Below are 22749 nucleotides of genomic sequence, written 5' to 3'. Positions count from 1 at the left end.
ATTCTTACTAGCGGTTTAGCTGCCTGTAGCAGAGAACTACATGTATTGACTTCCTGGTCAGCTTAGGTTGGGCTTGTGCTAGTACACAGCAGCCTATCTGAACAAACAGAGCTACAGAGTAAGGAACAGCAGAACACGGCAGCTGTCTGAGAAAAGTGATGAAATTAAGGGTGGGTTTACACTGCCCGATTGTCGGCAGATTATCGAGAACAAACATTCCTGCAAACACTCGTTCCGGACAATCTGACCGTCTAAACGTGCTGTCAATCACTCGATGAATTAGCAGAATTCTTGTTCATTGGGTGATCCTGTCGTTTGTGCCTCATTCAGATTTACATTTTGGAGGAATAATTTGAGGTAGAAACCTAACCCCTTCTAAAGATTCCTCTGAAAGGCAGAGGGGTTCTGTCTTCACATAGTGCAAAACTATTAGCAGGTCTAGACATTTTTTTGATTTTTTGGGGGCTTTCAGTTTGTAATATCTCTCATCAGCTAAACCCTCTAGCTATCCACAGCATTACTGGCAACCTGTTCCAAAACCTCTGTAAGGAGTAACCTTGCTGCTGCTTGTGATGGACCTTCTATCCGAAAAGTGGTCTATTGCTTAAATTGTTGTCGTATTTGACAAATAATAAAAATGTTTTGTAAATTCATGTTTTGAAACCTATAAGTAACTTTTCTTTATTGATACACTAATGAGTAAGAAATAAACAGTTAACCTATACATTACTAGGGTAGGATTACCTTTTTTCTGAAATGGAATCTGATAGCAGTTTTGTCAATGCAAAACTGCTGCCAGACATGGGTAGGGGCAGGGGACAGGAGGTAATACATACCTCTTTCCCTGCTTTTAATTACCTTGAAATTGATAAAAATGAACTTTGAATCATGTGGATGCTGCTTTTGCAAGTGTACTAGAAGTGCACCACGGGTGGGCTCACAGTGCTCCGGGCTCAGCAGCATATGGACAGCTCCACCACCCCTCCCCTCTGCTGTGAGTGACAGCTGTTGTGTCCAATCAGGAGACTGCTACAGCTGTCAATCACAGCAGAGGGAAGATCTGTGAAGTGGCTCATGCTTTAAGCCTGAAGCATTGCAGCCCTGCAGCTATGGTGCACTTCCGGTGCACTTGCGAACAAGACAAGTTGATGCAAAACTGCCGACAGAGTCCCTTTAAAACGCTTTTCCCATCTTAGTCATTTATTGCATATTCAAAGGATATGCTATAAATGCCTAATAGATTGGGGTCTCACTTCTAGGACCCCACGGGTATTCCCTGGCCTCTGTGCAGTCAGGAGTAAGTGATGCGCACCTTCCTCCAGTCAAGTCTATGGGAGTTAGAAGCTGTACCTATCCGAGGTTTATGGAAGACTCTGTGAACCCTGATTATTTGCCATGGACAGAATGTTAAAATCATACATTGTCACCTACATCCCAATAAGCACATTTTTCAAGCACTGTTCTTATAAAGAATAGAACTATTATATTTATTTTCTAATATGTTGCATTACATGTCACTTATTTCACACATTTAAAATGATATGACAAAACCAGTATTGTTAGCTTCCCTTCAAAAGACCACAGACAATGTCATGAATATATGTAGAGGCATTTTGTATGTGTCACACTTATTGCTGTGGATGCTATGCTTCCAACAGTGGACTTTGGTGTGTTCCACTTCTTCCCAAGACAGTCTGATTGTCACAGAAAATCTTTGCATTGATATGCTGGCAGTGCATAAGTGACAAGAGAGGAGCGCCGTCCATCTATACAAGCTTAATACATTTGACATCGGAACTAATGCAAGGTGAGCACATTAGAAAATTTCCGCCACTTAACAAACTTTAAGAACACAGCAGGGAGGGTCCTGCTCCAGCCACTTGTCTTACAGCTTATCATAGGACAGTGAAGAGGAGGAGGAAGGGCATGAATAGATTTTTGGAAAGGGTGGTTTTTCAGGTTTAGTGGTTCCCTGAAAAAAAAAAAAAACACTCTGCCTCCTTTCCCCCACTAGACTTTAAAGGTGCAAATAATCAAATATTCTCTTATAGCTTCAATAGGTGGTCTTTAACCGATCTAGATGCACGTGTGTTTATAGTCCTATACATACTCATGTAATAATGGCATAACACAGTTAATAAAGAAAGACCTGAAGTTCCTTGCTCATCGTGACTCACTGATGACGTAATGTACACATAAAAGCAGTCATTTAGAAAAATAACTAATTAGTGGACATATCCTTAACTATGTTCCAGAGATGTTAGCAAGTGCTCAATATCATAGTCATACCCATAGAGATCTATCATGTGTATTGCCAAACAGGTAGGTGCATTCATCATAATTTGATATTAGCAAATCATTTTTACTTTAAGGCAGTAAAAAATAAAATATTTGAATGAATACATTTCTATATTAAGAAACTCGGTCACGTGATTAGAACAGTTGACTTTCATTACTGACAACCTAGACATTGGCCAAAGCAGATTGGCAACTAACATAAACTTGGTCCTTTGCAATAAGGGATATTTGTGCTGTATCAACATCTATAATACATAAAAACGACAGGAATGTCCACAGTATATGCTGTCATCCTAAAATCTTAATTCTATAAAAGAAATGTTCAGTAGCTGAGCAGAATAGGATATTTCTGTCCAACACAGAGGCATTTGCTAAGCCCCTGCAGGGCGGTGCAGCAGTTGTAGGATCAACAGCGCCCAAATGCATGATTGTCTGTATTACTGTAAGTCCTTTAGGCACTTTGCGACCTCCCTTGCATTTCCACATCAGTGAATTGTGGCGTGTCCGTACTTTCCGTGTTAGTGGTAATGGGAGAGATTACGTGTTTGAGACGTAAGAGCATTGTGAACAGCAAGACCAGGAGCACGGCGAGCAGGCCAAGGAACAATCCCACATACATGTACAGGTTGGAGTATTTATCCGTGGTGGTAGCAGTTGCTTCTGTGGCCACTGTTGGGAACTGCTGGACGTAGATAGTTCGGTTTCCACGGAATTTTAAATAGACTTCAGTCATAGCTTGAGATACTATTGTGTCAATACAAGTGGTACTGCGGTAGTATTCCAGTACAAAATAATGGAGACGTCGAATTAATTGTGTCTGCTGTGTTTCGTAAAGATGTCCATGTTACTCATATATTTCTGTTTCCATGTTCCTGAGATGCAGAATAAGTTCATGATTTTATCAGTTTCAAAATATCTGTATTCCAAAAATAGCCAGCCCCGGTAATCCACTTTGTCATTATGCCAATATATGGAAATTATTGATTATTTAGTAAATTGCACATTTTTTTGGAGCTAACAGGCCACAATTCAAAAGATGTCTCTTTGGTCATTGGAGAGTTGATCTTGATGATGCACAGTCTTATTTCATGAGTTGCTTTACAGATATTCTGTAATGATATAACATAAAAATATTATACTTATGTACCAGTATATACTTAAAGGACATCTGTCAGCAGATTTGTACCTATGAAACTGGCTGACCTGTTACATGTGCACTAGGTAGGTGAAGACATCTGTGTTGGTCCTATGTTCATATGTGTCCGCATTGCTGAGAAAAATGATGTTTTACTATATGCAAATGAGCCTCTAGTAGCAATGGGGGCTCTGCTCTCTCTGCCACTGCCACACCCTTTTCACTTTGATCGACAGGGCCAGGGGTGATTATGTTTTCATTACCTGATTATGTTTTCACTACCTGACCCTGTCGATCAAAGTGCAGAGGTAGTAGTCGCTGCAGAGAAAGTGGAGCCTCTAGGTGTAACGGCAATGCCCTCGTTGCTCATAGAGACTCATTTGTATATATTAAAACTTTTTAATGTTTTTCTCAGTAATGTGGGTGCAAATGAACATGGATTAGTAACATAGTAACATAGCATATAAGGCCGAAAAAAGACATTTGTCAATCCAGTTCGGCCTGTTATCCTACAAGTTGATCCAGAGGAAGGCAAAAAAAAAAACTGTGAGGTAGAAGCCAATTTTCCCCACTTAACCCCTTAAGGACACAGCCTTATTTCACCTTAACCCTTTCATGACCAAGGGTCATTGATGCCCCAATGTCCAGGTCAAAATTTTCAAATCTGACATGCGTCACTTTATGTGGTAATAGCTTTGGAACACTTTTACTTATCCATGCCATTCTGAGATTGTTTTCTCGTAACACATTGTACTTCATGACAGTCATATATTTGAGTCAATATATTTCACCTTTATTTATGAAAAAATCCCAAATTTACCAAAAATTTGGAAAAATTCACAATTTTCCAAATTTCAATTTCTCTGCTTCTAAAACAGAAAGTCATACCTAATAAAATATTTATTACTTAACATTCCCCATATGTCTACTTTATGTTGGCATCATTTTGGAAATGTCATTTTATTATTTTAGGACGTTAGAAGGCTTAGAAGTTTAGAAGCAATTCTTACAATTTTTAAGAAAATTTCCAAAACCCACCTTTTAAGGACCAGTTCAGGTCTGAAGTCACTTTATGGGGCTTACATAGTGGAAACCCCCATAAATGACCCCATTGTAGAAACTACACCCCTCAAATTACTCAAAACTGATTTTAAAAACTTTGTTAACCCTTTAGGCGTTCCACAAGAATTAAAGGAAAATGGAGATGAAATTTCAAAATTTCACACTTTTGGCAGATTTTCCATTTTTATAATTTTTTTTTCTTTAACACATTGAGAGTTAACAGCCAAACAAAACTCATAATTTATTACCCTGATTCCGCGGTTTACAGAAACACCCCACATGTGGTCGTAAACTGCTGTACGGGCACACGGCAGGGCGCAGAAGGAAAGGAATGCCATACGGTTTTTGGAAGGCAGATTTTGCTGGATTGGTTTTCTGAACGCCATATGTTTTTTATTTTTGTGCCGATCGTCTTGTGCAGGGGCTCGTTTTTTGCAGAAAGTGTTGAGGTTTTTATTGGTACCATTTTTGGGTACATAGGATTTTTTGATCATTCATTATTACACTTTATGGGGCAAGGTGACCCAAAAATTGGCTGTTTTGGAACAGTTTTCCTTTATTTATTTTTACAGTGTTCATCTGAAAAGTTAGGTCATGTGATAGTTTTATAGAGAAGATCGTTACGGACGTGGCAATACCTAATATGTATATTTTTTCTTATTTATTTAAGTTTTACACAATAATAGCATTTTTGAAACCCAAAAAATGATGTTTTAGTGTCTCTATAGTCTGAGAGCCATAGCTTTTTTTATTTTTTGGGCGATTGTCTTAAATAGGTTATCATTTTTTGCGGGACGAGGTGATGGTTTGATTGGTACTATTTTGGGGGTCATAAGCCTTTTTGATCGCTTGCTGTTGCACTTTTTGTGATGTAAGGTGACAAAAATATCTTTTTTGGCACTGTTTTTTTTATTTTATTTTTATGGTGTTTATCTGACGGGGTCTATCATGTGATATATTTATAGAGATGGTCGTTACGGACGCGGCGACACCTAATATGTGTATTTTATTTTATTTTTTCATTTTTTTTATAGGAAAAGGCAATTTCTTTTTTCTAATTTACATTTTTATTTATTTATTTATTTTTACTTTTATTATTTTCACTATTTTTTTTATTAGTTCCCTCTTGGATCTTGAAGATCCAGTGGGGCTGATAGTTGTACTATACTTTGCAATGCTCTTGCATTCCAAAGTATAGTACTTCCAGATTGCCTGTAGGTGGCAGCACTGGACGCCTTTGCCATGGCAACCGGACGCTTTGCCTTTGCCATGGCAACCATCGGGTGCTGCAATCACAGCGCTGCAGCCCCGATGGTGGAGAGAGGGAGCTCCCTCCCTCTGTTAACCCCATGGATGCCGCAACCGCGGCATCTATAGGGGTTACAGGAGAGTGTCAGCATAGAGCTGACACTCTCTGCTGATGGCGGCGGCTCAGTAATTGAGCCGCCGCCATCGCACACAGCAGGGGGATCGGGGGGGGGGGGCAGTGCTGGAAAGGGGGGGGGGGGGGGGTCGGGAGGCTGCCCACAATATCGAGGATATCGAGGGAGGCTGGGGCAGGAGGGGCGGCTTGAAAATTAATGCAGGGGGCGGGGAGGGAGCGGACCGCATGCCATCCGAGCAGGAGAGGGGCACAGATCAGCAGAGCACAGATGGGGGGGCACAGATCGGCATTAAGGGCTTGGAGGGGCACAGATCGGGGGGCATGAGTTACACTATCTGCTTTCAGGCTTTGATCTGCAGAGCGCAGATCAGAGCCTGAAACCGGCACTTTAACACTGCCGCGATCCGATTGGTTAGTCTGCACAGACTAACCAATCGGATCGATTGCCGGCAAGGGGCCACTCTGATTGGCCCCTTGCCGGCATTACTAGACTGTATGCTGTCCGTGACAGCAGCAGGGCAGGGGCAGAAGCTTAAATCCAAGCGCTTTGCAGCGCTTGGATTAAAGAGCTGCCAGAACGTTTATATACGTGGTAGCTGCACGGGGCATGTGCAGCTATCACGTATATATACAGATTGCAGACGTGAAGGGGTTAAGGACCAGGCCATTTTTTGCAAATCTGACCAGTGTCACTTTATGTGGTGATAACTTTAAAACGCTTTTACTTATACAGGCCATTCTGAGATTTTTTTTTCGTCACATATTGTACTTCATGACACTGGTAAAATGGAAAAAAAAGGGGTTAATCAGCACCTCCTAGTGCGCAGGTGCACGCCGCCATGGCAAAGACCTAGAGGGAAAAAAGAGACAATGCAGCAGCACCCTGCAAATCAGATAAAGTACAATAATGCCAAAAATTATGGTGCTAATACTAGTCTTATTTATAAAGTGAGATGCTTGGCCAATGCATTTTGTACAAAACCATCTGAGCCAGTCTGCCGTACGTCAAGGCGATCTCTGTTAGACGGGTCCTAACACTAAATACTACCTGTTATGCGCCATAATGGCCGCCATAAAGTTCAGGGAGTGTTGGATCCACATGCATGCTGGATCCAATCTGCTTTTTACAATTTTTGGTGCCATAATGGCCTCCATTACAAGGGATGCAGGTACCAACATGCATGCCGAGCCCACTCTATACATTTCCTTGTCCCAGACAGCTTCCAATGAATGTAGTGAGAGCAGGCTATTGTACTTTTTATAGAGCAAGTTGTTATGGATGCAGGGATACCTAATAAGTTTACTTGTTTAAAATTTATTTAAGTTTTACACAATAATATCATTTTTGAAACAAATAAAATCATTTTAGTGTCTCCATAGTCTGAGAGCCATAGTTTTTTTTATTTTTTGGGAGATTGTCTTAGTTAGGGTCTCATTTTTTGCAGGATGAGATGACTGTTTTGATGGTATGATTTTAGGGTGCGTATACCTTTTTGATCACTTGCTATTACACTTTTTGTGATGTAAGGTGACAAAATTATGTATTTTTTGACACCATTTTTATTTTTTATTTTTACGTTGTTCACCTGAGAGGTTAGATCATGTGATATTTTTTAGAGCAGGTTCTTACGGACACGGCAATACCTAATATGTATACCTTTTTTTATTTATTAAGGTTTTACACAATAATATCATTTTTGAAACAAAAAAAAACTTGCTTTAGTGTCTCCATAGTCTGAGAGCCATATTTTTTTTTATTTTTTGGGCCATTGTCTCATGTAGGGGCTAATTTTTTGCGGGATGAGGCGGCGGTTTGAATGGTACTATTTTTGGGGTACATACGACTTTTTTGATCACTTTTATTACCTTTTTTGGGAAGTAAGGTGGGCAAAATTTCAATTTCATCATAGTTTTCATTTAATTTTTAACTTTTTTTTTTACCCAGACCCACTTGGTTCTTGAAGATCTAGTGGGTCTGATGTCTGTATAATACAGTAAAGTACACTGTAACTGAGCAGACGGGGAAGGGGAGGGAGGGGGGCTCCCCCCCTCTATGACCCTATCCTGTCCGGGGGCTGCAAAGGCACAGCAGCCCCCCGATGAGAGGGAGGGAGCTCCCTCCCTGTTAACCTCTTCCATACAGCGGTCCCTATGGACACTCTGATTCAACCGCTCGGTCATCCTGAGAATAAATGGGGGGCGGGCGGCAAATGGGGGGGGGGGGTGGTGTTAACTTTGAAATACAGGCACTTTGAGGTTTCTGATCCCTGCGGTCATGGCCGCAGGTATCAGAAACTTGCATAATCGCTACAAACCGCAGGTCTGAATTGACCTGTGGTTTGTAGCGATCGGCAATGCGGGGGGGGGGGGGGTCACAGGACCCCCGTAGGAATTGTCACAGGGTGCCTGCTGAATGATTTCAACAGGCACCCCGTTCTGATCACTGCCGGCCGTGCAGCAGTGATCGGAAATACACAGGACGTACCAGTACGCCATGTGTCCTTAAGTACCGGGACATCAGGGCGTACCTGTACGCCCTGTGTCCTTAAGGGGTTAAGGGGGGAAAAATTCCTTTCCAACTCCAATCAGGCAATCAGAATAACTCCCTGGATCAACGACCCCTCTCTATAGCTATAACCTGTAATATTATTACACTCCAGAAATACATCCAACCCCCTCTTGAATTCCTTTATTGTACTCACCATCACCACCTCCTCAGGCGGAGAGTTCCATAGTCTCACTGCTCTTACCGTAAAGAATCATTTTCTATGTTTGTGTACAAACCTTCTTTCCTCCAGACGCAGAGGATGTCCCCTCGTCACAGTCACAGTTCTGGGGATAAATAGATGATGGGAGAGATCTCTGTACTGCCCCCTGATATATTTATACATAGTCATTAGATCTCCCCTCAGTCGTCTTTTTTCTAAAGTGAATAACCCTAATGTTGATAATCTTTCAGGGTATTGTAGTTTCCCCATTCCAGTTATTACTTTAGTTGCCCTCCTCTGAACCCCCTCCAGCTCTGCTATGTCTGCCTTGTTCACAGGAGCCCAGAACTGTACACAGTACTCCATGTGTGGTCGGACTAGTGATTTGTAAAGTGGTAGGAATATGTTCTCATCACTGGCATCTATGCCCCTTTTGATTCAACCTATTATCTTATTGGCATTGGCAGCAGCTGCCTGACATTTTTATTTTTTTGCTTAGTTTACTGTTTATTAGAATTCCTAGGTCCTTTTCCATGTCAGTGTTACCAAGTGTTTTACCATTTAGTATGTACGAGTGATTTGCATTATTCATTCCCATGTGCATAACCTTACATTTGTCAGTGTTAAACCTCATCTGCCACTTCTCTGCCGAAGCCTCTAATCTATCCAGATCCATCTGTTGCTGTATATTGTCCTCTGTCTTCAGTGTTTTTACTGTGCAAGACTTCTACAAGATCATTAATAAATATATTGAAGAGAATAGGGCCCAATACTGACCCCTGAGGTACTTTGCTAGTGACAGTGACCCAATCTGAGTATGTACCATTAATAACCACCCTCTGTTTTCTATCATTCAGCCACTTACCCACATACAGACGTTTTCTCCCAGTCCGAGCATTCTCATTTTATATACTAACATTTTATGTGGTACAGTGTCAAATGCTTTGGAGAAGTCCATATATATGACATCCATTGATTCACCACTGTCAAGTCTAAAACTTACCTCCTCATAGAAACTGATTAAATTAGTTTGACATAACCGATCCCTCATAAAGCCATGCTAATATCGTGTTATTTGCTTATTTTTATTGAGATCCTCCAAGATAGCATCTCTTAGAAAACCTTTAAACAGGTTACCCACAACAGATGTTACTGGCCTATAGTTTCCGGGGTCTGTTTTTTGCACCCTTTTTAAATATTGGCACCACATTTGTTATGCACCAATCCTGTGGAACACTCCCTGTCAGTATAGAGTCAGTAAATATCAGAAATAAGGTCCTGGCTATGACATTACTTAATTCTCTTAGGATACGGGGGTGTATGCCATCTGGTTCTGGTGATTTGTCTATTTTAATCTTTTTAAGTCGCTGTTGTACTTCTTCCTGGGTCAGACAGGGCACTTTTAATGGGGAATTTACTTTTACATTCTGCATTGCATCTGACATCAGTGAATACAGTGGAGAAAAAAATATTTAATAGCTTTGCTTTCTCCTCGTCGCTGTCTGCAATTCCCCCCTCATTACTCTGAAGAGGGCCGACACCTTCAGATTTATACTTTTTACCATTTATATAATTGAAAAACATTTTAGGGTTAGTTTTGCTCATTTTGGCAATAAATCTCTCGGTCTCTAGTTTGGCGGCTTTTATTTGTTTTTTACAAATTTTTTTATTTTTTTTTCTTATCGTTTTTCAGTGCTTTCTCGCAATCCTCCTGTTTTAGTGATTTAAATGCTTTCTTTTTGTCATTTATTGCTCTCTTTACAGTTCTATTTATCCACATTGGTTTCTTCTTGTTCTTTAACCCTTTATTGCTTTAAGGTATGTACCTCTCACAATTAGATTTTAGGATGCTTTTAAAAATATCCGATTTTGTAGCAGTATTTTTTATTTTTGAGGATTTTGTCCCAGTTAGTTACGCCTAAGGCCTCTCTTAGTTTGCTTTTTTGAAGTTTGGTATTATTGTTTCTCCCTGTAGAAACGCTCGTTTGAAGGATAATTGGAAAGTTATTACTTTATGGTCACTATTTCCCGGGTGTCCCCCAACCTGCACATCTGTTGTTCTGTCAGGTCTATTGGTTAATACTAAGTCCAGTATGGCCGTCTCTCGGGTTCTGAACCAGTTGGGGAAGGTAATTGTCTTTGGTTATTGCCAAGAACCTGTTTCCTTTATGAGATGTACAGCTTTCAGTTTCCCAGTCTATATCTGGGTAGTTGAAGTTCCCCATAATAACCACCTCATTATAATTTGCCACCTTGTCTATCTCGTTTGGGAGTAGATTTTCTGTGGACTCTGGTATATTAGGTGGTTTATAATAAACTCCTATTAGGAATTTATTATGATTTTTGCCTCTATGTATTTCTACCCAAAGTGACTCCACGTGTTCATGTCCCTCACTTATATCTTCCCGGACTGTGGGCTTTAGACAGGACTTTACATAAAGGCAGACCCCTCCCCCTCTCCGGTTTTGACCATCCTTTCTAAACAGACTGTACATTAACTGCCCAGTCATAGCTATCATCCAGCCATGTCTCAGTTATTCCCACTATGTCATAGTCCTCCTCACACATCACTAATACCAGTTCACCAGTTTTATTAGTCAGGCTTCTGGCATTAGTATACATACATTTAAGAGGTTTATGTATATTTTTTACCCTACACCTTAAAAATCTATAATAACAAAGAACCCGGACTAATAACCAAACACATATATTTTTTGGCATATTCAATATAAATATATCTATATATATATATAAACAGTAACATCTTTATTGTAAATGTACCTTTATTAAACGGTACTGAGACAATAAACCCAATCCCATAAAATCAATGAAAAAACATTACAATTAGGGACCATTACCCAATATAGGGTGGATACACTGATGAACAGCAATAAGAATTATATGTATAAGTGTAGAATATACTAAAATAATATATCAATGTAAATCTATACATGATTGAAAATAAATACTATAAAGAGCTAAACTGAAGTATAAAGTATGAATAAGAGAAATAAGAGAAACATATATGTATCTCCCTGACTGGAACCATATTTATAAGTAAGATAAAATAATAAAGTGTAAGTGCTATAATATTACTATGTATGAGGTACAGAGTACCATATAGCACAGCATGGTCAGTAATAGGTACAAATCTGCTGACAGGTGCCCTTTAAATGCAAGCCCGCTATTTTCCAACATCTTGAATGGCCCCTTGCTACCTAATTCAAGGATGGGTGGCAAGAGACACATGGAAGGGATACACATCAGAGGCCATAACAGTGCAGCTCTGGCAGCAGCTATTATATCCAGTGCCATATGTCTAATATGTGATTTTGCAGCTCAATATAGAAGGGAGATGGAGGCATCTGATCACCAGTGTAGCCCATAACATCTGTACAAGGGCTGTACCTCTTGCTTACCTCCTAACCTTATAATGTGAGTCATTTCAGCTCTTTCTTGTGGCTCATTTGAAATAATGAAATCAATCAGCTGACACCTTATCCACCAGAACCAGTAGAAAAAGTGACCCTGACCACTCGTCACAGGTGAATATGAAAAAAACTTTATAAAAGCAACTTCACTCCTATCATATGAGGCTTATATGATATAAAGTAATAATATCCCCTTACTGTAAATTAAAATGTTAATATTAAAAATCCATATGGACTAGTGTGCTCTGCATGAGATGACCACTCTCTGGTGGTTTCTAATAAAATGTATAGTGAGGTTAGAGTATTCCGCATTTATCTGTATGCATTCAATTCCTGACATTTATCAAACTAAAAAAAGGGTCATGTGACACATCAAACTTATTGGGAATTTCACAAGAAAAACAATGGTGTGCTTGGTTTTAACGTAACTTTATTCTTTCATGAGTTATTTACAAGTTTCTGATCACTTATAAAATGTGTTCAATGTGCTGCCCATTGTGTTGGATTGTCAATGCAACCCTCTTCTCCCACTCTTCACACACTGATAGCAACACCGCAGGAGAAATGCTAGCACAGGCTTCCAGTATCCGTAGTTTCAGGTGCTGCACATCTCGTATCATCTGAAGGCAATCGTCTATGCTGTGAAAATTCCCAATAAGTTTGATGTGTCACATGACCCTCTTCCTATTGAAAAAACAAAAGTTGGATTCAAAATGGCCAACTTCAAAATGGCCGCCATGGTCACCACCCATCTTGAAAAGTTTCCCCCCTCACATATACAAATGTGCCACAAACAGGAAGTTAATATCACCAACCATTCTCATTTTATTAAGGTGTATCCATATAAATGGCCCACCCTGTACATTACATTAGCATTTTAGTTTGCTGTGGGGTAACTGTAATAGCGAATTATTGTGCAGCAGTTGTGGGTTGATTGCTAAGGGCAGTGATTGGCTGCAGTGGTCATGTGCTGCATACAGTCCCCGCTGCTCCTTGTAAACTAAGTTGCTGCTGCGCTTTGCAGACAAGCAGCTACTGGAAGACTGTATCAGCCCCATGGAAGAACTGGTGAGTGCAAGACATTTTTTTATTTTAGGCTGCTGGAGGGCTCATGCTTGATTTTTAAAGGGTTTTCCAGGTGTTTCCTGAATAGGTCATTAATACCTGATCTGTGGGGGTCTGACTTCCGACACTTCGCCGATCAGCTGATTGAAGAGGCAGTGGCACTCCTGTGAGCGCTGCAGCTTTTTCATAGGCCAGTGACATCACGTTCACTGGTCACATGACCTAAGCACAGCTCAGTCCCATTCAAGTGAATAGGGCTGAGCTGCAATACCAAGCACAGCCGCTATTCAATGGAAGGACGTGTGCTTGGTAAGCTACAAGGAGGTCTCTTCAAACAGCTGATTGGCGGGGGTGCCGGGTGTAGGACCAACACCAGATATTGATGACCTATCCTGTGAATAGGTCATCAATATATACCACCAGAAAGCCCCCTTTAATTATCTCAGTAAATCAGTAATCAGTAAATATTATTCTGGTCTCCATTTTTGAGTTATTTTATTAATATGTATGTTATTGGGTTGAGCTATCTTCTCATATTGTATATTTATAGTACTATTTGATATTTTTCTATTTCAATATGTTTGTTGGTTTTCAAAATATACAGAAGAAACCATATACATTAGAGTATATAATAGCTCTGATTTAAAAAAAAAAAAAAAAAAGCGTGATATTTCAATGTACATAAAACAGGACTACCTTAGTAAAATCCATAATGTAATAGAAACTAAGCAAAAAAATGAAGAACATAATCAGCAGGCTTTACGCAGACAATCATAAACCTCTATGCCCACACATACATATGCAATATATATTTCAAAGAGGTATTGAGGTATTTCTATTTGGTTTTAATGACTGTACTTTAATATCTGAGACCAGAAGATGATGCACGCTCTGCTGAGAAGCGCTGCAGTCCAACAGTAATGAGCACAAGACCCTTTCTTTATTGATATACTATGGATCATTCCAAACAAGTCCAAATCCTTTTTTCATTTTCTCAGCTCATTCCAGTATCTCTCCTGGCCTGCAGCTTTGCAGTGCATCTATTATATGTGTTTGATTGCGTGCATGTTATAGACCAAGATGCTATGGGTCAATTGTACCTTAGCTTCACAGCACAACCTCCTCACTCTCCAGTTCATTTATTTAGGATTCTGCTCGCTCCCATATAATGCCTGCCTTGACTTCTCCTTCCATTAAATCGAACATACGTCTTACTTCCCATTCTCTGATAGCTGTTTGAAAAAAATGCTGGTTTTGCCTCCATCATTATAAAACTCGAACCGTAATTTCAAAGCATTAACATTTTAAAGAGGCTGGCAATTCCTATGAATGCCCTTTTAAAATAAATGGATGTAATACAGGACGGGACCCCCATCTGCCATAAAAAAATGTCTCTCACGTTGCATTATCTGGCCCATTTGTACATTACACGGATGGCCCATTGATTTCATAGACAAAGTAGTCACAGACAAAGTAAAACAGTCACTGTCAGCTCACCCTTGTCTCCATCTCCTCTACCTTGCCCAGACAAAAACCTGGAGTGCATGCAGGCTTCAAGTGAACATGTAGAAATAAAATATCCATTTCCCCAGCACTCCAATTAAACATATCCCTTTATTTAAGATCAATTAAAAGCATCTTGTACAATAGCAAATGACATCCAACGCATTTCGGACAGAAGATGTGTCTTGCCCTTAGACATGGCATAAGTGGTCCCAGACGTTGACAAAGTCCAAGCTAGGCAACCAATTTAAAGGGGTAACCATCTTAACATTTATAGAATACCTAACCTCTGAGATCTATCTTGAGAATGGGGCCCTATCTTGCAGCTGTTGTGAATATACAGGGAGTGCAGAATTATTAGGCAAATGAGTATTTTGACCACATCATCCTCTTTATGCATGTTGTCTTACTCCAAGCTGTATAGGCTCGAAAGCCTACTACCAATTAAGCATATTAGGTGATGTGCATCTCTGTAATGAGAAGGGGTGTGGTCTAATGACATCAACACCCTATATTAGGTGTGCATAATTATTAGGCAACTTCCTTTCCTTTGGCAAAATGGGTCAAAAGAAGGACTTGACAGGCTCAGAAAAGTCAAAAATAGTGAGATATCTTGCAGAGGGATGCAGCACTCTTAAAATTGCAAAGTTTCTGAAGCGTGATCATCGAACAATCAAGCGTTTCATTCAAAATAGTCAACAGGGTCGCAAGAAGCGTGTGGAAAAACCAAGGCGCAAAATAACTGCCCATGAACTGAGAAAAGTCAAGCGTGCAGCTGCCAAGATGCCACTTGCCACCAGTTTGGCCATATTTCAGAGCTGCAACATCACTGGAGTGCCCAAAAGCACAAGGTGTGCAATACTCAGAGACATGGCCAAGGTAAGAAAGGCTGAAAGACGACCACCACTGAACAAGACACACAAGCTGAAACGTCAAGACTGGGTCAAGAAATATCTCAAGACTGATTTTTCTAAGGTTTTATGGACTGATGAAATGAGAGTGAGTCTTGATGGGCCAGATGGATGGGCTGTGGCTGGATTGGTAAAGGGCAGAGAGCTCCAGTCCGACTCAGATGCCAGCAAGGTGGAGGTGGAGTACTGGTTTGGGCTGGTATCATCAAAGATGAGCTTGTGGGGCCTTTTCGGGTTGAGGATGGAGTCAAGCTCAACTCCCAGTCCTACTGCCAGTTTCTGGAAGACACCTTCTTCAAGCAGTGGTACAGGAAGAAGTCTGCATCCTTCAAGAAAAACATGATTTTCATGCAGGACAATGCTCCATCACACGCATCCAAGTACTCCACAGCGTGGCTGGCAAGAAAGGGTATAAAAGAAGAAAATCTAATGACATGGCCTCCTTGTTCACCTGATCTGAACCCCATTGAGAACCTGTGGTCCATCATCAAATGTGAGATTTACAAGGAGGGAAAACAGTACACCTCTCTGAACAGTGTCTGGGGGGCTGTGGTTGCTGCTGCACGCAATGTTGATGGTGAACAGATCAAAACACTGACAGAATCCATGGATGGCAGGCTTTTGAGTGTCCTTGCAAAGAAAGGTGGCTATATTGGTCACTGATTTGTTTTTGTTTTGTTTTTGAATGTCAGAAATGTATATTTGTGAATGTTGAGATGTTATATTGGTTTCACTGGTAAAAATAAATAATTGAAATAGGTATATATTTGTTTTTTGTTAAGTTGCCTAATAATTATGCACATTAATAGTCACCTGCACACACAGATATCCCCCTAAAATAGCTAAAACTAAAAACAAACTAAAAACTACTTCCAAAAATATTCAGCTTTGATATTAATGAGTTTTTTGGGTTCATTGAGAACATGGTTGTTGTTCAATAATAAAATTAATCCTCAAAAATACAACTTGCCTAATAATTCTGCACTCCCTGTAGAGGTGACCACAAATGCACAACTCATTCCATTCTCTTCTGTGGGACTTCTAAAAGTAGCTGAGCATGTCTTATCATGCTATTTTCTGAGAGAATGGAGAGAGATGCACATGCGTGGCCGCCCCTACATTCACAGTAGCTGCAAGAGAAGGTCCTGTTCTTAAGATAGGTCCCTATTGGACCTTTATGCAATATCAGTGGATATGCTATAAATATCAAGATGGAAATGCCCCTTTAATTTTTTGAGCAATTTTTGGCACCATCATCCCAATCATTCCCTGGTGTTTATTTAAAAAAAAAATAATAATATTCATCATCTTAGCTTTAAGTCTCTGTCATGGGACCTGAAAAGAGGATTAATTCAAGTTATACAGCACTAAGCCTTCCATGGTGTTTGTCTGATCTAGTTGAGGGCACCGGAAGAACACCCTCAAGTACCTTTGATCCATGTACAATATATTAGTCTGACCCTCAGAGGAGTGGATTTCGAGCAGCTGAAGAGATTCCCACCTGTCCCTTAGTGGAGAGCACTTCTTGCTTTTTATCTTGATCTACATTTTTATTTATTGCCATCTATTTTTTTTTAATACATTTTTTGATATTTATGAAAAAGATAAATAACTTCCCTGAAATGCCAAATAATAATAATAATAATAATAATAATAATAGTTATTAGGGGATCTTTGAGGATTGTACTGCTGGATAGGTCATCAATATCAGATCGGTGGGGATCTGACTTCCAGCACCCTGGCCGATCAGCTGTTTAAAGAGGTATCGGCACTCATGTGAGCGCTGCTTCTTCTTCAAAATTACCTGCGTGTCATCTCCTTCGTAGAATCGGTGCAGTGTAATTACAGCTGCTTGTTCCATTTAAGTAACTGGTATGAGCAGTTGTAATTACAATGTGCTGCCGCCTCAAAGGAAATGGCACACAGGTAATTTTAAAGAGGAAGCAGCACCCGCACTGGCTCTGCTACCTCTTCAAATAGCTGATTGGTGGGGGTCCCAGGTGTCGTACCCCAGTGATTTGATATTGATGACCTATCCTGACCTATTTTACCAGGATCCTGCACTACAGAATCACGTGTTGTCCACTGCCACCTCATGTAACCTACCCATGGCTGCCAACGATGTCCAAGGTGAAGTCACCATTGCCGCAGTTACATTTTGCGTAGAGATGTCTACAGGAAATATTGTCGACTGCCATTGATTTCCACAGTGTGTTTTAACATTTATTTCACTGTGCCAGCAATGTACAATTATAAGTGGGGGAGGGTCACAAAAGTATATAGTTTATAAGTGAGGGGGAGGGTCACAAAATTATAATAATGTAATATTGCACCACCATCAGTCTTTGTGAAGCTGGCCTAATACAACTGCTTCTATATGTAAAGTTAAAATAGGTCAAGATGTTGAGGTTGGCAAGTTTACTATAATAGAAAGACTTTTTTATGTTATCTATACTTGCAATTTATCGTGTACTGTATTACTTTTTTTTATTAATATTTGCTTTACTTTTAAGATTTTTAATTCTGGTAAATTCTGAATCAGATTTTTTTTGGCAAATCGATTCAAGCAATTTTCTCTAAATTGCATCATCCCTTTCTTTTAGATAAGAAGACAGGAGAAGGAGGATCAAGAGATGACCCCAGGTGGTGTGTATGTGTAGGTATATATATATATATATATATATATATGTACTGTTAGCACTAAACACCAAGAAGTGAACATTTTTCAGACCATTTTTTTATTTAACTTTAATTAATCTTATGGTTGGTTTACATGGGCCGAGAATCAGGAGATTATCGGTAAGGAAGCAGTCCTTCCCAACAATTGGCTGCTCATTCAGTGTAGGTGACCATTACATTTACATGCAGCAATCTCCTTCAGATTATGAGAACGAATGATCACAACTGCTATCGCTCGTCCTCATACAGCTGCATTCTTTCTGGGTAGCAGATCGCTGTTTGGAAAGCATGATCTGCTGCCCAGAAATGATTAATTAGTTGCTGCAGAAACATTTCACCCGATGAGAGTTTTGCTTGTTCATCGGGTAATCGGCCACACCTTTAGACAGGTAAATTGTATGAACGTAGTTCATTCGTTGGAATGTTCGCCCCCGATGTAAACCTGCCGTTACTAATGGCTTGGTGTTTGACTTTGAAGTGAGTTCCATAGAGTCATAGGAGACCCCAGAATGTCATCCACAATTTTTCAGGGAATTTACTTGGACCCAAATCAAATTACCCATCGATTTGTCCAGATCAGATTTGCTCATCACTTACACATGACCATATTTTTCATCATCATGCTACCTAGATAGCACACCCCATTTCTATGGGGTCGCGCACACATCCATTTTTTTGCTCACGGATCGGTGTGACCGATTTGCTAATCTCAGCACAAGTCGTATCCTGGCTTTAATGACGGTTAAAAAATAGTTCTTTCTATTGAAGTGAGTAAGATGAAAGATCCATTTTTGGGCAAACCGAAAATCGGATTCAACCGTGTGCATGAGGATGAAAGATGCATTTTTTCCTTGTAGACCACTATGCGTTTCTCCTTCTACAGACATCTTGTCTTCCCAGTGTCTCTTTGCTATTGGCTTTCCCGTTGATCTGAGAAGCTGTGTTTGTTCCAAGCTCTCATTTAATATTCTTCACAGAATAACTTCAGGAGTCACTTGGGGATTGTGAGTAAATCAATGACTCTAAGCACGTTGCAGCTTGGATTCGGGGACTGTGTGTGTGATTAGAGGGCAGAGTTTACAGGCAAGACAGAGAGAATCTCATCAGAAGCCGAGAGCTCTTTGAAGCTTTGTGCCTCAGCTATTGACTGCGTATGAAGCTGCAACTCCAAAGATGAGCAACAAAGCAAAATATATATATACTAAGATGACAGTACACCGTACAAGCATTGATGAAGCCTGTCATGGCGTGTAGACTTCAGAAAGAATGGAAAGCAAGCCCAGTACTGGGATGAGGAAGGCTGAATTATGGGTGGGGTGCAGCACATTTTTGCCATAGAAGACATATCTCATTCCAATCCAGTAAAACAGTTGTGTCTGAGGTGATGAAAGGATGATGTAAATTTGGGCTTCACCACTAAGGAAAGTCAGGTCATCATCCCAGAAGTGATGACATAATTCCTTCTGTCAGATTGAATGATGACATAAAACAGCGGTGTGTCCTGACTTAACCCATCTATATGATCACTGTGCTTCATCACTTCATCTGGTCCATTATATAAACTCATGTAAGGCAGAAAATGTATATATTTACTAGCAGAATGATCCGGCTTTGTATGCATCTATTTCATTTGTTGTTTATGTGTGTAGTTAATAAACATTGACACCCACAGTGCCCCCATAACAGTGACACCCACAGTGCCCCCACAACAGTGACACCCACAGTGCCCCCACAACAGTGACACCCACAGTGCCCCCACAACAGTGACACCCACAGTGCCCCCACAACAGTGACACCCACAGTGCCCCCACAACAGTGACACCCACAGTGCCCCCACAACAGTGACACCCACAGTGCCCCCACAACAGTGACACCCACAGTGCCCCCACAACAGTGACACCCACAGTGCCCCCACAACAGTGACACCCACAGTGCCCCCACAACAGTGACACCCACAGTGCCCCCACAACAGTGACACCCACAGTGCCCCCACAACAGTGACACCCACAGTGCCCCCACAACAGTGACACCCACAGTGCCCCCACAACAGTGACACCCACAGTGCCCCCACAACAGTGACACCCACAGTGCCCCCACAACAGTGACACCCACAGTGCCCCCACAACAGTGACACCCACAGTGCCCCCACAACAGTGACACCCACAGTGCCCCCACAACAGTGACACCCACAGTGCCCCCACAACAGTGACACCCACAGTGCCCCCACAACAGTGACACCCACAGTGCCCCCACAACAGTGACACCCACAGTGCCCCCACAACAGTGACACCCACAGTGCCCCCACAACAGTGACACCCACAGTGCCCCCACAACAGTGACACCCACAGTGCCCCCACAACAGTGACACCCACAGTGCCCCCACAACAGTGACACCCACAGTGCCCCCACAACAGTGACACCCACAGTGCCCCCACAACAGTGACACCCACAGTGCCCCCACAACAGTGACACCCACAGTGCCCCCACAACAGTGACACCCACAGTGCCCCCACAACAGTGACACCCACAGTGCCCCCACAACAGTGACACCCACAGTGCCCCCACAACAGTGACACCCACAGTGCCCCCACAACAGTGACACCCACAGTGCCCCCACAACAGTGACACCCACAGTGCCCCCACAACAGTGACACCCACAGTGCCCCCACAACAGTGACACCCACAGTGCCCCCACAACAGTGACACCCACAGTGCCCCCACAACAGTGACACCCACAGTGCCCCCACAACAGTGACACCCACAGTGCCCCCACAACAGTGACACCCACAGTGCCCCCATAACAGTGACACCCACAGTGCCCCCATAACAGTGACACCCACAGTGCCCCCATAACAGTGACATCCACAGTGCTCCCATAACAGTGACATCCACAGTTCCTCATAACAGTGACATACACAGCACCCCCATAACAGTCAATGACATCCACAGTGACCTCAATACAGTGACATTCATGTATTCCCCATAACAGTGACATGCACAGTGCCCCCATAACAGTGACATGCACAGTGCCCCCATAACAGTGACATGCACAGTGCCCCCATAACAGTGACATCCACAGGGCCCCATAGTGATATCCACAGAGAAAACAGTAGCTACAACAGTGAGATCCAAAAGTACCCCCATAAGAGTGACATCCACAGTGTTCCCATAACAGTGACATCCACAGCGACCCTACAAGGGCTCATTCAGACGAACGCAAGGGCTCCGTGCCCATGCTGTGGACTGCAAATAGCAGTCCACAATGCACGGGCACCTGCTGTGTGCACTCAGTAGTGTAGATGTTGACCCTTTGATTTCAGTGGCTCCTCAATCCTCAAGGTATGGCAAAAGACAGGACACGTCCTATCTTTTGCGGTCTGGAGGCACAGATATGAAAGCCTGCTGAAGTGCTTCTTAGTGCTTCGGCTTCGGCTGTATTTTTACCAAGTTCCTCTGATTATCATCACTTTTCACCCTGTGCTCCCCAGCAGCAGGAAGGTTGTTGTCACACATCGCGCCGCTGGGCTGTGTAGGAGGAGCAGAGGCTGATTACCTGGCCTGCACCTCTCCCTCTCCTCCTATACAGCTCAGCAGAGTTATGACCGTATCGTGCCTCCTGCGGAGTGCCAGCAGCTGAGCTGAATGGTGAAGCAGGGAGCAGATGGCTCCATGATTCACCATTACAAGCAACTGTCTCTGTATCCTATGGGTGCAGAGGCAGCTGAGAGGAGGACATACCTCAGCCGTTCCAGAAACGCTGGACAGCCACCGAAATTCAGCCAAAGAAAGTGACCCAACTCCACATTCACATCCATGGTTTTGGAATGGGATGTCGAACAAGCTCATGAAGATGTGAAGGGTCCATATACTTTGAGACATATTGCACAGAGATATGTATGCTTTATTTGGTTCTTGGCCTTTGCCTGATTTAGATCCAGGTTTCAAACTCAAGTATCTTGCTGAATGAGTATTGTTTGTGGGCTAATTTAATTATGTGTTAGCCATGTAATCTGATTTCCTGAGCTGGCCTTCATATACACAGCTCTGTGCTAAATCATGATAAAAAAAAATGATGAAAATAAACTTGGATAATAAGATTTGGTCATTTAAAAAAATGCAAAACTTGTTTCTCTAGGGAATGCCAGATAAATGATGTCATAGTTGTGATAATTATGGGGGTTTAATGTAAAATGAGAAGATATACGTGGAAGATATTAATATTTTTCAACCATTTTTTTTTTATATTCTACAGTCAAGACTTTTAATATAGCTGCAGACTATTTATTTCTGCTTTACAGCAAATCTGTCAGGGAGTTGCTCGGATGGCTCAATGTATAACCCTTATCTCTGAACTCCTGACAGCTCATAAACACTCATTGAAGCTGTATGCTTATCCGTCTGTTAAGAAATGACTATAATGAGTGTTTATGAGCTGTCAGAAGTTCAGTAATAAGAGCTACACGTCAAGACATAAGAGCAGCTTCCTGACAGATTCAGTGTAAAAGAGAAAGAATTAGTCGGCAGATATACTTGAAGTGAAGGCTGTAGAACAAAAACTGTTAAACAGACCAAC

General features: G+C 41.5%; 1 protein-coding gene across 1 annotated transcript in view; it reads right to left on the bottom strand.

Annotated features, from left to right (window-relative positions):
* Positions 1 to 2249: 2249 nt before the first annotated feature.
* The window catches only part of SERTM2 (serine rich and transmembrane domain containing 2), a 37624-nt gene continuing 17124 nt past the window's right edge, over positions 2250 to 22749 (bottom strand). The window contains exon 2 of the mRNA XM_040404864.1: positions 2250 to 3407. Coding sequence (XP_040260798.1) covers positions 2750 to 3031 — 282 coding nt within the window. The 5' untranslated portion in view covers positions 3032 to 3407 and the 3' untranslated portion in view covers positions 2250 to 2749. The remainder of the gene's footprint in view (positions 3408 to 22749) is intronic.

The sequence above is a fragment of the Bufo bufo genome, chromosome 8 (assembly GCF_905171765.1).
Source record: "Bufo bufo chromosome 8, aBufBuf1.1, whole genome shotgun sequence".
Lineage (NCBI taxonomy): Eukaryota > Metazoa > Chordata > Amphibia > Anura > Bufonidae > Bufo > Bufo bufo.
The sequence above is the reverse complement of the archived record's forward strand: the minus strand, read 5'-3'. Positions and strand labels throughout refer to the sequence as shown.